Source organism: Scomber scombrus, chromosome 12 (genome assembly GCF_963691925.1).
Source record: "Scomber scombrus chromosome 12, fScoSco1.1, whole genome shotgun sequence".
In the NCBI taxonomy this organism is placed as follows: Eukaryota; Metazoa; Chordata; class Actinopteri; order Scombriformes; family Scombridae; genus Scomber; species Scomber scombrus.
Genome location: NC_084981.1, coordinates 6,657,886 through 6,672,751, shown reverse-complemented (window position 1 = coordinate 6,672,751; position 14,866 = coordinate 6,657,886). Strand labels below are relative to the sequence as shown.

Sequence of the window (14,866 nt, the reverse complement as noted above, 5' to 3'; positions counted from 1 at the left end):
TCTCTCTTTCTCTCTCTCTCTCTCTCTCTCTATTGTTGTAAAGGTCTGCTCCTGCATTTTAAACAGTGTGGAGCAGTGCAGCAATCAAAAGCGGGAAACTCCTTCATCTACATTATCACCTCAATCAATGAATAAATAAGCACATAAATAAATAGCTGCCTCTGAGACTGTCAGAACATACACAGCACAGTCTAAGTGCAGAGAGAAGAGGTGTGTCTTTTAGGGGGGGGGGGGGGGGGGGGGGTTAGGGTTGAGGGGTTTAAAGGGGTGGGTGGGATGGTTGAGGCTTGTCACTGTAAAGGAGTGACTCAACCATCTCTTCAGACAGACACAGGCCTGCGGGAGGAAGAGGGAGGGAAGGGAGGGAGGGACAGGGAAATGAATGGGAACTGTCCCCGGTGCTGAAATGTGGAACGGCTGCTTTCTAACAGCTTCAAGTTGGTCTCAGTGCAGTACAGGAAGAGGGGGGGGGGGTACATTTCCAACATAATACCTGACCCACATCTGAAATGATCTGTATCACCAGCTCCGAGTGTTACATGTCAGTCATTTACACCCCCTACCAATTTTAAAAAGTACAAACAGCATGATAATAATGTATGCTGGGGAAAAACAAAAGCTTAGAGGCTGTTGCTGAGTTTTTTGGGGGGTTGTTTCTTTTTCTCTCCATGTCCCAAGTCAGATATTTTGGCAAGCCAGAGGAGGGAGATTCTCACCGTGTAATTCTTTCCAAGCCAAGTCAAAAAGATTCTCATTAAAAGTACTTTTTATATCCCAAACCTTGCTCCTCTGGGACAATTGTATTGGGTTGTCATGCCATTTGTAGACTAATCATCTCCACACACACACATGCACACACACCAAACCCCTAAGAGCTGAGTGTAAAAGAGCCTGGATCAACAGGAATTAGATACTGCATTGTGCCTTTCAGCCACCCCCCTCACCCCCAATCTCTTTCAACCCCCCCATTCTTTGAAATGATTCTGTTGCATTATTCATCTTTCAAAAAAAAAAAAGCTGTCATGCTTCATGGCTAACCCTCTTGTCAGTTTGCTCAACATCACAGATGCAAGCATGAGATGGGGATTCTTACACTGTGTATTTGCAGACAGCTGATCTAACGAGGAATTCAGCTGTATCATTAAAAGAGGAGCAGGGGGGAAGGTGATACAGCTACATTAAGTACACTGGTGGAAGTGCTGAGATCACCCTCCGAAAAACAGTCAGGAAGCACAAAAAACAAGCAGCTGTCACCTTTCTCCAGCAACTTTTGGTTTTATAGACTTTGAGACTTGTTAACCTGTTTTTTTTTTGCTGTTACACACCAACAGAGGAGGGTGGGAGAGAGAGGTGGTGGAGGTGGTGGGGGCTTTTACTGTCATTTCATTTCCCTGCATCGGTTACAAACAGCTTTGGCTTACTTGTAAACACAGTCCAAATTCCCACTCATTAACTCGCAGCAGAACAGGCAATTCTTCTCAGTTTGACACATGAAACGATTATGCAACAGGTCTAGCACTTGCAGAAGCACGCCCTATAGAAACATAAGGGTCATTGTTGCAAATAGCCTATATTATTTTTTTTTCTTTTTAAAGACGAGTGCCAACAGGAGAATGATGTCACAAGTCCGTAAATAAGGGGGTCCTTTTTCTCGGGCACTGCAGAGACCAGGCGGGTGTGGTGACTGCATTAGAAAGACGCGCAATCCCGACGCAAAAAAACCTCTCGCATATAAGATCATACTGTGGGCATCCCTGTATAACGGTTCTCCGCCATCTCTATGACTACCTTCTACTTGTCGGACGTGTGTTGAAGTTCAAATCGTTAATCTGCTGTCAAGATTGTTTTTTTTTCTTTTCTTTTAACACCAACCACGTTTTAATGTGACAGCCACAATGTGCCAATTGACGGTGCGCATCTTCCCCAAAAGCCAGCGTTGGATAGAAAAATACATACAATGGCAATCTGACATCTGCTCTCCATCTGACAACAGTTTAGTATTCTCTACAGACACCCCACTCTCTCCCTCACAGCACCCCTATGGCTTTTTTTTTTTTTTTGTATGCCGCTTTTATCCCTCTCTCCTCTCTCCTTGTACCTCACTCTTTCTCATTCCTATGCGGCTTTTTTTCCTACAGATTATTTCCAACACACGAACAACAACGGAATTAAACAGCGGTTTCATAAAATATGCAGGTGAAAGGCAACTCGGAGAAAAAGAAGAAGGAAAAAAAAACAAAAAAAACACCGACATCTCAAGCACAATATGTTCATGCTCTGCTTGACAACTGACCTCCCAGTCTAACGAATCCCACTCTTCGGTAAACATCCGGAGGATTTCTTTTCATCCAAAAAAAGCGGACCAGGCGCAGCGGCTCTATGGAGCGACTGGGCGATGTGATGCCATTGCGCTTTTGGTATTATCCTCATGAAATCAATTTGAACGGAGGGACGTCGTCGGGAGAAGGCATCTCGGCGGCGTCGAGAACGATTTGAGTGACACAGATGAAACGATGCTATACGCTTTGCAGTCCAACATTTTTTTGCCTCGGCGATGGTTTGCAACCAATTAACACACCGCTTGCGCTCCGAGGCGAATAGCTCCTGACAAGGCGCTCCTTCTCTTGAGCATCAGCTTCTATTTCAGCTGCTATGCTGCTTTTTGGAAAAAGGTGGCAGACTACACAACACAAGCAACTTCTCATTTCCAGGATATAGAGAGAGAGAGGGGGGGGGGATTTTTTAGCGTAGCGCATATACTCCAAAGCCAATAAATCCCCGTGGCGCATTTGACAAATCCTTTCCCTTCTGCTAAGGAGCAACAATAAAGGAAACTTTTAAAAGGTCCCTGCATGAAGTGGCTTCTTAAAACACGTGACTCCCATCTATTCCTTGTTGGGGAGGGGAAAAAAGAGATGCATTTCATCCACAATAGGCCTTAAGCAATGGAAGACACGTTATATGTGTAAATGTGTGTGTGTGTGTGTGTGTGTGTGTGTGTGTGTGTGTGTGTGTGTGTGTGTGTGTGTGTGCGTGTGTGTGTGTGTGTGTGTGTGGGGAGGGAGGGGGGAATGGGTGTGCTAAAAATGAATGACACTGGTACCACACAGCAGCAGCATCATCATCATCATCATCATCATCATCAGCAGCAGCAGACTACTCACCATTAGCACAGCAAAGTTATTATGATGGGTGCAATGAATAGTGGTCGTGTTGCCCCCGGAGCCTGTTATGTGGCAGCCCTCTGCCCTCCAGCCACCGTGTCCATCCAGTAGGTCAAAATCCCAATAGGCTGCGGTGGGGTCTACACCCAGTGCGAAGTGCCTGAGAGCGATAGTAACGGAGTGCACGGCGCTCCCGAGGCTGCACCCATCTGCAAAGAAAAGGCAACACATTCAATTAAGCAAACCAAGTGGAAAGTCTGTAAGTGCTATAGCTATAAAAAAGAAAAAAAAATAGAAAAAGAAGCGTGGGCATGGAGGGCGCGCGCACACACACGCACACGCACACACACACACACAGGCTATACAAACTCCTGCGTGCACGACACACTCTCTCATCTCTCTCTCTTTCACACACGCGCATTATGTAGACATTATTACTCAAGTGTCAGACTATCATTGCACTTGATAGACTGTTGTGTTAAGTGTGTGAAAAGCTACCCAAAGTAGCATCCTTCAGATCAGATGCAGCTGTAAAGTGCAACGTGATGTAACATGCATGCAGCGCTTTCATTCATTCCCAATGAGATCAGCCATAACAATGAAGGAGTGATCATGTTTGGATTCATGCCGGTTATTTAAAAAAAAAAAACACACAACACAGACTGATGACAGACAGGATGCTGCTTTGCTTGCGTGTCAACATGTTGCGCAGAGCTAACTGATGCGGACAGTGTGTGTTTGTGTGCGTGTGTGTGTGTGTGTCTGTGTGTGTGTAGAAGCATGTTAGTCCGAGTCGGTAATACATTACAGCGTTGACATCACTGGCACAACGATAAAAATGGATTTCCTCTTACCTAATTTGGTGAAAGCAACTGGTGTTGAAACGCTCCTACGCTTCCCATCGTCTGCGAGATTGGACGAATTCCCCGTACAAGGAAAGAGTTTCCCATTGCGAAACACGATAAACTGCAGCCTGCAAGTGGAGTTATCAACAGATTGCAACGCAGAGGAGGAGATAGGCGTACCAGCCAGCGGTAAATGGATTGAGGCGACTGCCACTGAGTTCTGCGGATGGAACACAAAAAAAAAAGAAAAAAGAGAGAGGAAAATAAAAATTAAATAATGTATTCGAGAAGCGCAAGGGAGGGAAGGAAGAGGAGAAAGAAAAAACTAACTCCCATAGAAAAAAAAGGAAGAAGAGAAAAAAAAAGACAAATTGCTTTCCTCTCCCGGTGTGGAGGCGACCATAGACCACAAGTGACCATGGGAATGAGAATCACGTTTGAAGCGCTCTAGTGCGCCTATTTGGACAGGCTCCCTGCCGCAGAGGTGGAAATGGTTCTTACCATTTCAGCTTGAGGGCACATCAACACTGCAGCTTGATTTAAAGAGACAACCGGTCTGACTTTATCTTCTTTTCACCGAGTCTAAACACCGGAGAACCCCCCCCCCGAAAAAAAACTAAAAACAACAAATCCCTGGCAAGATTTGGGTGAGGGAGGTGGAAAAATAAAAAAGGTTTTCTAGGAGAAAAAGGTATGGCATGGGTGTGGGAAGGTGGAGGCACTCGCCATCTTTGAGCTCAAGTGAATCCAAATTGATGTTTTTTATTTAAACTACACTGTACCTGCAAATAAGAAACCACAACAATCTCCAAGGCAGGCATATCCAAAAAATCCCATCAGAGTTGCATTCAAGATCCACATCCCCCTCTATGTTTGCACCTGTAGCTAAGGACTTGTGCATGATGAACAAATAACATAAGCTGTCAGGAGGAGTGTCTTCCTGTCCTGTCTTGTCCTAAAAGAAAGAACTGTGCTTAAAATCAGGATCCCAGCCTTTTGCTGCTACATTGTGCCAGCTGCAGGAACTTTGGCACAGCTCAGGGTTTTGGTGAAGTGACGCCCCTGGTGGACAGAGATGTTGTTCAAGGCTGTGTGTGGACCAGTGACTGACTGCACTTACAGGACAGGACAAGAGAGGAAGCACTTAACCCTGCTAAAGTTTAATCAGAAAAAAAGCTTCCAGAGCTTGCACTGTCAGCATATAAGCACCTATATGTGTGGCCATACTCTAAAACTCTAAAACATATCACATTGGCTGATATGAATGCAAAGTATAATGTGTAATCTTTTATGCATTCTGTATATGAAAGGGGGAAACTAAAACAATAGCACACTTGCAAGAGCTTCTACACACACTCTCATTTCTTATTTATCTAGAATCTAAATGCTTGAGTGAGCAAAACACACTGATGTCCTTTTTGTTGATTTATTAAGAACAACACAGGTTATGAACACATTTCTGCCTCCCAAGATTTCCCAGAGAGAGGAGCGAAAACACTCCCCACACATTCATCTAGTAGAGTATTGCTAAAGGAGAGCGATGCTAATGAAAAAGCTGATGAGAAGTGCTCATAACGATAACAAGCGTTGTTACGAAGTCTGTTTTTTGTTTTTTGTTTTTCGATCTCCCTCCGGCCGTGAGAGGGATCAGCACTCTGAGCCTTAAAGGGGGGGGGGAGGGGGAAGCTTCCCGGCTAAGATGAATGTGGATGCCCATAAAGTGCCCTTACAGTTAACGGGGGAGCTGCTTAGTCAGTCGTTCGGCCCCAATAAATGTCGAGGAGGAAAGATGGGCGAATTTCTTAATCAAGTTAAACAAGAGCTCCTTTGTCTGTTTTTTGTGTTTCTTATATGTCGGCGCTTGTTAAAATGTGAAGGCCCCTGTCGATGATGAGTTTGGCCCCTCTACCCCGTGTTGTTTTCATCTCCCTGTCCCCCTTGTGTTACCCTGGTAGATAATTCTATACAGGTGACAAAGAGCAACGGCGTGCTTAAGCATAATTCCTTTACATCACAGCCGCCGCCGTGTGCCGAAGAGCCACCAGTGATTTTACAGCATCGGGTTTGTTGGCTATTAGTTTCTGCATTGACTCACTCTTGAAAAGCTATTGATTTTCATCCTGCAGTGTGTGTGTGTGTGTGTGTGTGTGTTGGTGTGTGTGTGTGTTGGTGTGTGTGTGTGTGTGAGGAGAGGAAGAAAAGACAGAGAATCCTCGCCTTGAAATTTATGTTGCATCATTCTTTTCTCTGAACAGCTTAAGCTGGCAGTCTGTTTCCAAGACGTCATAGGATACAGACATCAGGGAGAGAGAGAAAGAGAGAGAGAGAGAGAGAGAGAGAGAGAGAGAGAGAGAGAGAGAGAGAGAGCCAGAGAGGATTTGAGCCTTGGTGACAATCAACGCGACCCTGCCCCCCCGAACACTATTTGACAGGGGTCTCTTCTCATAAGGTGAACACGGTTGCCAGGTGACCTCCATCCAAGAGGGAAATGTTTTCAAAGCGTACAACTCACAAGAAATCTTATCTCATACACTTGTCTCCTCATCTCTTTCTACATCTTTTATCTTCTTTTATGTGGCGTATCAAAGGGATTTACAGCCCAGAGGGTGTGCTATAAGCCAAGGCGTGCGCAAGGTCCCGCTCTAAAGCGACGATCTATGTTCCTCCTGAGCAAACCTAAACAGCTACATTTCCTCAATCTCAACGCCGCCGGGGGACCTCGCACTTCAGAGTTGATTTAGCCGGTTGTACCTCAGCCGTCTGACCTTCCTCCGAGCCCCTCCCTTTCTAACAGGGGCAGCATGCTGTAGCCTTAGTAACCATAATCACACATCCCCCCCCACCTCCTCCCCCTTCCCCCCATCCTTCTCTCGCTCCAGCCTAGGGATCATTCTCCTTTTCCTTCTTCTCTCTCTCTCCACTTATTCCTTTTCCTTACAGAGGGCATGCAGGTGAATGTCAGCAGTCACCTCCTATATCAGGCTGTTCCCTTTTCCCTCCACAGCCCCTCCCTCCCTCCTTTCCTCCCACCATCCCTCCCTCCGTCCTCCTTCACCCAGCTCCTTGATGCAAAGGCCCCCGCTTGATAGAACTACAAAGCTGCAAAACAGGCCGCGGGGCAAAAACACAACAGCTGTGTTTGACCCGGGGCAGCCACCAAATCACAGCATAAACATCCAGCTTAAACATGGCTCCATGACCTCTGAGGGGATTAATGTCCAATGTGTTTAGACAAAGAGGTGAATATTAAGAGAACCAGTGAGTGATATCTTTTTTTTTTCTTTCATTCTTTAATCCAGAATTAGAAATGAAAAAAAAAAAAAAAAAAAAAAGCTCTGTCCCTTTGTAGATATATCTGTAGGAGAGATACATTTATTTATTTGCACAGGCGGCAACTTGAAAATTAACTTTGAATGAAATGAATTTAGCTCAAAGGGCGGCTCGCTGAGCTCGGCCCCGGCCAAGAAGAACTGCTGACGAGCATGATGGGAGATTTGCATACATTTTTTTTCCCCTTGGTAGTCATTGGCTGTCCTGTCAGTGCAGACGTGGTCAAAGACGCTACGGCCAGGACAAATAGGAAGACATCAGTGCACCGCAGGAGGGCTGAATCTGGCGTTTCTTCCTACTCGTGATGTTTCGGGTGTCTGAAAATAAGTCACAGTTTTGCTCACGAGCAACGTTTTTTTTTTGCAAGAACCTTGCAACACGTGCGCACGTTTCCGCCGGCGCCGCTTACGAGGTTCGACGTATCGCTCGGTATTAGAAACGCAAACAAAAAAAGGAACCCCTTATTCTACAAAAGTGATTGCCACGGTTGCAGCTTCAAAAAGGCGCATTCCTCCTGAGCGTTACTGCATTGTACCCTTGTTAACATTACTTATCAAGAGAAATTAAACCCAGTCCTACAAAAACGGTTGCCATGCCAACTCCCGGAGTCTGTTTCCTCCAGACGGGGGTTCGTGTTGGTTAGCGGGGAAGCGGGGGGAAAAAAGCGTTTGAGCGGATTGGAAGCAGGAAATCGGGCTCTTTGGAGAGGCAGAGCTGTGCTTCAGCTGTCAGATACACTCTCCTCAGTCAGCTCTGACTCAAACTGTCACATCAGAGGTCAGAGTCTGTCTGAACAAAAAAGAAAAAGAAAACGCTCAAGAGGCTGCAACAGATGGGCAACATTGTTAGATTAAAAAAGGATCGTGGATTAAATGATAGAAATAAATGAATTTATTTGAAACTAGCTGTAGGCTGATTGATAATAAGCCAAGAGGAGACAAATCTTTGAGGCAGGAGAGATCTGAGAAATAAATTTCACACATTTCCTGCATCTATTCATGTAAATCTATGACTCTCGCACAACCTCACACTCCTTTGTTTGCACCTTCCCGACACAGGAATGGATTCTAAGAGTTTGCTTCGTCAGTCTCCTCCGATTGCCACGTCATCTCAGCCTCCGTGACTGTGACTCAGTGGAGAGCGTCTCCTCAAAGTACGTGTTTTCATGCGGCGCTGTAATGATAACAAGCAGAATGTGGGCACACAAAAGGAACAACAAACATTTTTGGAACACTCTGAGTCATCTCTAAACTTATTAAAGGGTCACTTCACTCATATCACCAAAAAATCCCAGAATGCCTAACTTAACTCCTTTGTGGTACAAGCTTTGCAGGTAGTTTCTGTTGTATGTGAGGAGATCTTAAAATATCCACCTCCAAAACGTGTGGCGCTGCTATTTATATGGGTGGAAAGATGAAAACTGTTCACAGCGAGGTCGGTGTATTATTCAGAAGAATAGGAACACAGTTTATGGAACTGGGGAAGACTGTCAATATATTCAATGCTAACATCTTCAAAATGTTGTCTTTTTATAATAACTTCACATGGAAACAATGGTATTGTTAAAGGAGGGTAAAGATAGTGGTTGTGGTAGATAAACAATGGTTAAAGATTGTTAAGATTTTTTTTTAAAGAATGGGTAAAATTGAAGCAGCACAGGCTCAGATATTCAAATTTTTGGACCCAATTATGTTTCAAGCTCCAAAAACATGTGGTGCTACAATTCCATCTTATTAACATCTTTTGTTAGAGCCTCCCTGTCTGGTAAATGTTGCCATCTTTCAAAGTGCCTGCCTGAGGTTTGTAATACAAGCTCATGTTAAAAATGTGAAGTCTCAAACCCAATCCAACGAACTTTCATAACCAGGGTTAATTTATCAGACTTTAGACAGCCCCCTCCAGAGCCACAGAAGACTGTTTTCACTGGTAGAGAGTAGTGCATTCAGTACACTGTGTTCCCTTCTTTATGGATATGGTTAGGCAACTAAAACACTTGGCTAAGGTTAGGCCAAGACCTTGTTACGGTTAATAAAAAGGCAAATATCAATCAATCGCATTTGATCATGTGTGACCAGATGCAAACCACAACCTCTAGACACTTGTTACATAAACGGTACAACACCTCCTGCATTGGCACTGATCACTGGCATTGGATTTATCACGAGGTGCAGAATCATCCAATATAAACATTGCTCCTAGGGATACTGGGATGTGGAAATACTGAAACAGACATTGGTGAGACAGATTTGTCATATGTTTGGGTGGAGCAAAACGACGGTGTTTAATTAGTCTCAAAAGCAACGCACATACAAAACAGGCACGTGCACGTGATACGAGCGCACAGGACAGTATCCATGAGGATGCTTTTCTGCTCTCTGTGACAGGAATGTGACAAGCAACTGCTAAACTCTCGCTTTAGCTCATCGAGATGTCGATTGAAACTTTGGAGGCGGGGATGGAATAGACTTTTGATTGGCTGTTTGGTGCGATCGCCAACACATTCAAAGACAGGCAGTTGCCGAAAAGAACAAAAGGAAACATAAATGATGATATTTAGCAGCTGATTCTTCGTTTTTTCACCAATAACGAAAAAGCAGTAGACATCGTATTAAAAGTCATAATAGCCACTTTGAGATTTGCGACACCTTTTATCTTGCTTAAGAAAAACTGAAAAAAGGGAGATTTCACTGATATTACTCCATCCAGACCACATAAGAGAAGGGATGTATTTCAGAAAGTGTGTTGAAATGTAAACGCTGTATTTTTTTTCACCGTGAGATGAAAGAAACTCCATTCCCTAAAGACAGGTAGCCTAACTTAAACTCTGGCTCAGTTACCGTGGTGACCTGCTCCCTGGCACATTTTCTTCTACAAACACTGAGTTTCTCTTTGTATCCTCCCTGTTAAAGAGCCGGACACGCTGTTTCATTTCCTCATTGATTCAGTCCATATCAAAGTGCGTATTGAAGCACATTAATTAGCTGAAGTTTACTGTCAGAATCAAAACCCTGGTTGGATGTTAGTTTGTTACTCAAGGACTATCTAAAGTTAGCCTATTGCTTTTATGCGCATCAGTCAGTTCTTTGAACAGCGGTTTTTACTCTCACATTCAAATATGACACAGCATGAATTCACCCTCAGCTCAGAATAAAGCCTCAGCTTGTCCTTCTTTTTGTAAGCGGAACTTCTTTTGATCTATTTTTTAAAATCTTTAAATATATTTTTCATCTTCAGTCGCTGCCTCCTGTGTTTTGTCCCACGTCAGATTAAAGCTGAACAAATACATTAAAAATTGAATGTAGGATTCAGACTCCACAGATTCCACTTCCTCATCCATTAGGGAAATGTAAGTCTGGTAAATTAATGGACACTGACTAAAACTTCATTGTGTGGACTTGTGGACACTTTTCCCGCTTTGACTCAGGCTCTTCTTTTTAAAGCCAATTGTGAATCGTCCACATACACATGCATTAATATCTCTATGGCCACTGGATTAAAAGGGAGGCTCTGCTTTTTATTTATTTATTTAACTGTTGCCATGGTGACTCGTAAAATCAGAGCGCCATTGATGATGGCTTCTTTCATTTACCATGCACACGCTTAACTCAAAAGTGAATGGATCAATCAGCTGTTCTGTAACTGGAAACTTCCCGAAAGTTTCCCGTCTCAGGGTTCACCACCTAAGAGTTTGTTGAACCTGCTTTCTGGAATGGCGTGTACTCAGCTGGGTGAGTGATCAAACCAAACAGCCAATCAGCGGTCATGGTCAGTATTCAATGAGTTACAAATCAAAGGAGCAGACTGTCTATTCCCTCCACACCTCCAGTCTGAAAAGTCAACTTGATGAGCGAGTGAGAGCTGAGCAGTTGCAGAAATGCTCGCGGACGTTCTGTGGCCTCATATCTCGTCCATGCACCTGGTTTTTGTATGCATGGGTTTTGAGAAGGGCTGCGTATCGGTACTCAATACTTTAAACGTGTCAACTGAAATAAATCGATAAGTAGGTAGCATCGAAACATCTCCCGTCAAACGATACCTGCAAACGATCCTTTTTGTACACAGAGCTAGAAAATATGACTATTTGTATGGACTTGCTCACAGCCAATCAACACAAGCATTCTTCGATTTAATGCAACATGTGATTGGCCCACTGCCACAGCAGCTACAACCTGTCTGTGGTGGTGAAGTTGTGGTGAATTTGAGTTAGCGCGCTCTAAAGTGTGGTTACACTACACGCCTGTTACACCAGATAAAAGCAAGTGCACACAATGTGATGGGTATCAAATGAAGTACTCAACTGGTGTCAGTATCACTTGGTACTGGTATCATATTTTTTAAGTAATACCAAGCCCTAGTTTTGAGACAAATAACAGAAATAAGGTAACACAATGTCAGATGGAACAAGTGAAAGGAATTTATTACGGTGGTATTAGAGATCTCAGATGTGGATATTTCATAACCACAAGGGATGTGAAGTTTAGCTGGATGAACCCCAGCTGTAGCTGCATTCAAGTTTAACTGACTCACCAGCTACTGACTCAAAAGGACTGTATATTTATGAGACAAGAATGTTTTGTTTTTTTGCTTTGGAAGATAATTCAATCAGACAGATATAAACTGTTCAGAGCTTAACAAATGTCTGAATCACAGTGAATGTGAATAATTTTCCATTCAATTTTTTTAGGTAGCTTACATGTCGTGTTCAATCAATACTGACAACATAACATCTGAGTCTCTATTCTGAGTGTTTAAAGGTTTGGATGAGTCATTAAGTACGTTACATTCATAATCTTGTCCATGTGAGGTAGAGGACGGCTCTCCAGCGAGCGCCTACAGAGAGGGCCAATGACAAACCCCGAGCCTTTTATCTATTCATGTATTCATTCACCCACTAGCATTCGTTACCTGTTTATTCACCAATATGCTCACTCTGAATATTGCTCAACGAGTTATAATTGGCCTGTTATTGTGAGCTAGACTGAATTGGCATGACTGGAATCCCAAGAATAGACTCTAAATCCCGTCCGTAACAATATACCTTTTTAACACAGGTTGAGTGAGGATTTCCAAACACAAACACACACACACACACACACACACACACACACACACACACACACAAAGCTGTGTGGTCCCTGTTTAGAGTCGGTTTGGCACATGCTTTACTATCGCTGCATTTTCTCTCTCCCACGCTCACGCTCCTCAAAGTTTGATTCAGCTGCAGGGCAGACAGACAGGATTAATGGACAGTCATTTGTTGAAGCAATAACAGTTGCCTATCACACAAAGTGGGTGTGCTAGCACTGCTGGAGAGGTGAAACACAGTCATAACTTTGGATTAGGTCGCAGGGTCATATCCTTTTCTATTTGGACTCCCCGAGATTAACCTTTGCTTATTTTTGGGTCATCGATCCGAAGAAAAAAAAGGACAAGAGTTCAACGCTATCAATGTCATGTTGAGCCACTTATTCATTAATAGATTTCTCACTTCTGCTCCACCTGTCGGATGGTATTACTTCAGACACGCTGTGTCTCAAGCCAGAAACATCTACACAGTGCTGATACCCAAATGTCACAACTGTCAGCACTGTTGATTTTCCTGGAAGTGTGCATTCTACTCAAACAACGTGATTAAAGTAGATCTCCATGTGAAGAGAAAAAAAAAGGGGGGGGGGGGGGGGGGGGGGTTTGGGTGTGGTAGAACAATTGCAGGTCTCTTTGGGGTTTTTCAGATTGTAATTTGAGATTCAGCTCGGAGGTGAAATGAATGTGAACTGGTGTGTGCTTCGCAGATTGAATCATTCAATTACTTTTCAGCCGCTATTTGATTTTCCGCTCGTGTGCTGTTTATGACAATCCCTCCAATTTTTTTGGGGCGAGTCGAGGCAAGCATTGATCTCATGAACGTACGCCATCAAACAGTTTCGGGGGGGGGGGGGGGGGGGGGTTGAATTCGACAAATTAACTGGAATGAAATAATTACGCTGCGGAGTGTGACCCTAACAGCTGACGTCCACTTTGTGATGAACCCAATTACTGTGGCACAAACACACACACACATGCAGATGCAGTTGGCGATTTGAGATATGTGTATCTTGTCTCCTTTCTGTGATGAATAGGGTGTATTAGCTGATAGTAATAACCAGTGAGAGATGCTGGCCTACAGAGCCTCCTCCCATTTATGAGTCAGTGGCATGAAGGTATAGCTAGTGCCGTCCAAGAGTCTCCATGGTAACCTGCCTATGAATCTGCGTGACTTTACAATTTCCCCTCTGCAGTGCCAGAGTGGGGAATTTCATGTGTTAAGTGCCTCTACATCAACATAGATATACATGAATATGCATGATTGAGGGGGGGCAGTGTGTGTGTGTTTGGGGGGGGGGGGTCATTCATCAGCAAAGCCTGAGTACAACATGCTACAGTAGGATGGCTAGCTGCAGGCTTCCACTTGGGAACATGTTTAACCACCCGCTCAACCTCCTCCATAGCAGAGATCAAACTGTTCACATTTCAAAGACTGAACAGACATAATTAAATCTTTATATGTGATTTGATCAACCACCAGGAAAGCGTAAATATTAATTTTCTCATGATGCAAGAATCTCATTAAAGATTTTTAAACACTGGTTGCTGCTCTATAAGATTTCTCCTATACAATGATGTTGCTGCAGTCCCTCACACACACACACACACACACACACACACACACACACACACACACACACACACACACACACACACACACACACACACACACACACACACACGGCTGCTGCTGCTGTGTAAATGAATGAGATGCTAGAGGGGTCAAGGGAGGGTTGGTGGGAGTATGTGTGTGTGTGTGTGTGTGTGTGTGTGTCTGTGTGGGCCATTGCCGTCTGCATAGCAAAGACAAACCACTCTGCGAAGGAGAAAGAACAAAGCTTTTGGGAGATGAATCACCTCCGCGCGCACACGCATCTAAACAGCATAATGGGGCTCTCTACGGTCCAGGCGCCGGTGGTGGATGATGCAACGAGCCGACCGCTTCCAGCTGAACCCCGCAGCAAGGAGGCGGTGAACCGGCTTGAGTGCGCACGAACATTCGCATTCGCACATCAACTGGGACACACAAAACAATACAAAAATTCATCACACAATACTGGTGTGTCAGGGCAAAAAAGGCTCCAATAGAAGGGCCGTGTTGAGAAAATCATCATAAAAGCCTTCACACCATAATGATGTTAAGATAAATAAGCTGGTGCTAGAGGATTTAAAAAAAAAGGTTAATCGCTCAGTTAACCAACAGAGCAATTTGAAATGTGAATAGGTGGAAATTCAAATGGAGGTATAGCTTTGCTTAAATGCGTTTTATATCTTTAATGGCCTCCTCTCTCATTTTGCATTTAAACATCTTGCCTGGAAAATGCCCCTCGGGTACGGCTGGGGCAAAATCTAGCAGATCTGGGGAAGAAATCATACTACAGGAAAAAAAAGGGGGGAAGGAGAGCGCTGTATATTTATGGCCTCCTTTTACCATATTAATCC

At 44.0% G+C, this 14,866-nt stretch overlaps 1 protein-coding gene across 1 annotated transcript in view; it reads right to left on the bottom strand.

Moving 5' to 3' along the window:
* The window catches only part of LOC133991582 (adhesion G protein-coupled receptor A3), a 159,437-nt gene that overhangs the window by 49,470 nt on the left and 95,101 nt on the right, over positions 1–14,866 (bottom strand). Inside the window, exons 13-14 of the mRNA XM_062430038.1 lie at positions 4,019–4,229; positions 3,165–3,373 (exon numbers count right to left, since the gene is read on the bottom strand). Coding sequence (XP_062286022.1) covers positions 3,165–3,373; positions 4,019–4,229 — 420 coding nt within the window. The remainder of the gene's footprint in view (positions 1–3,164; positions 3,374–4,018; positions 4,230–14,866) is intronic.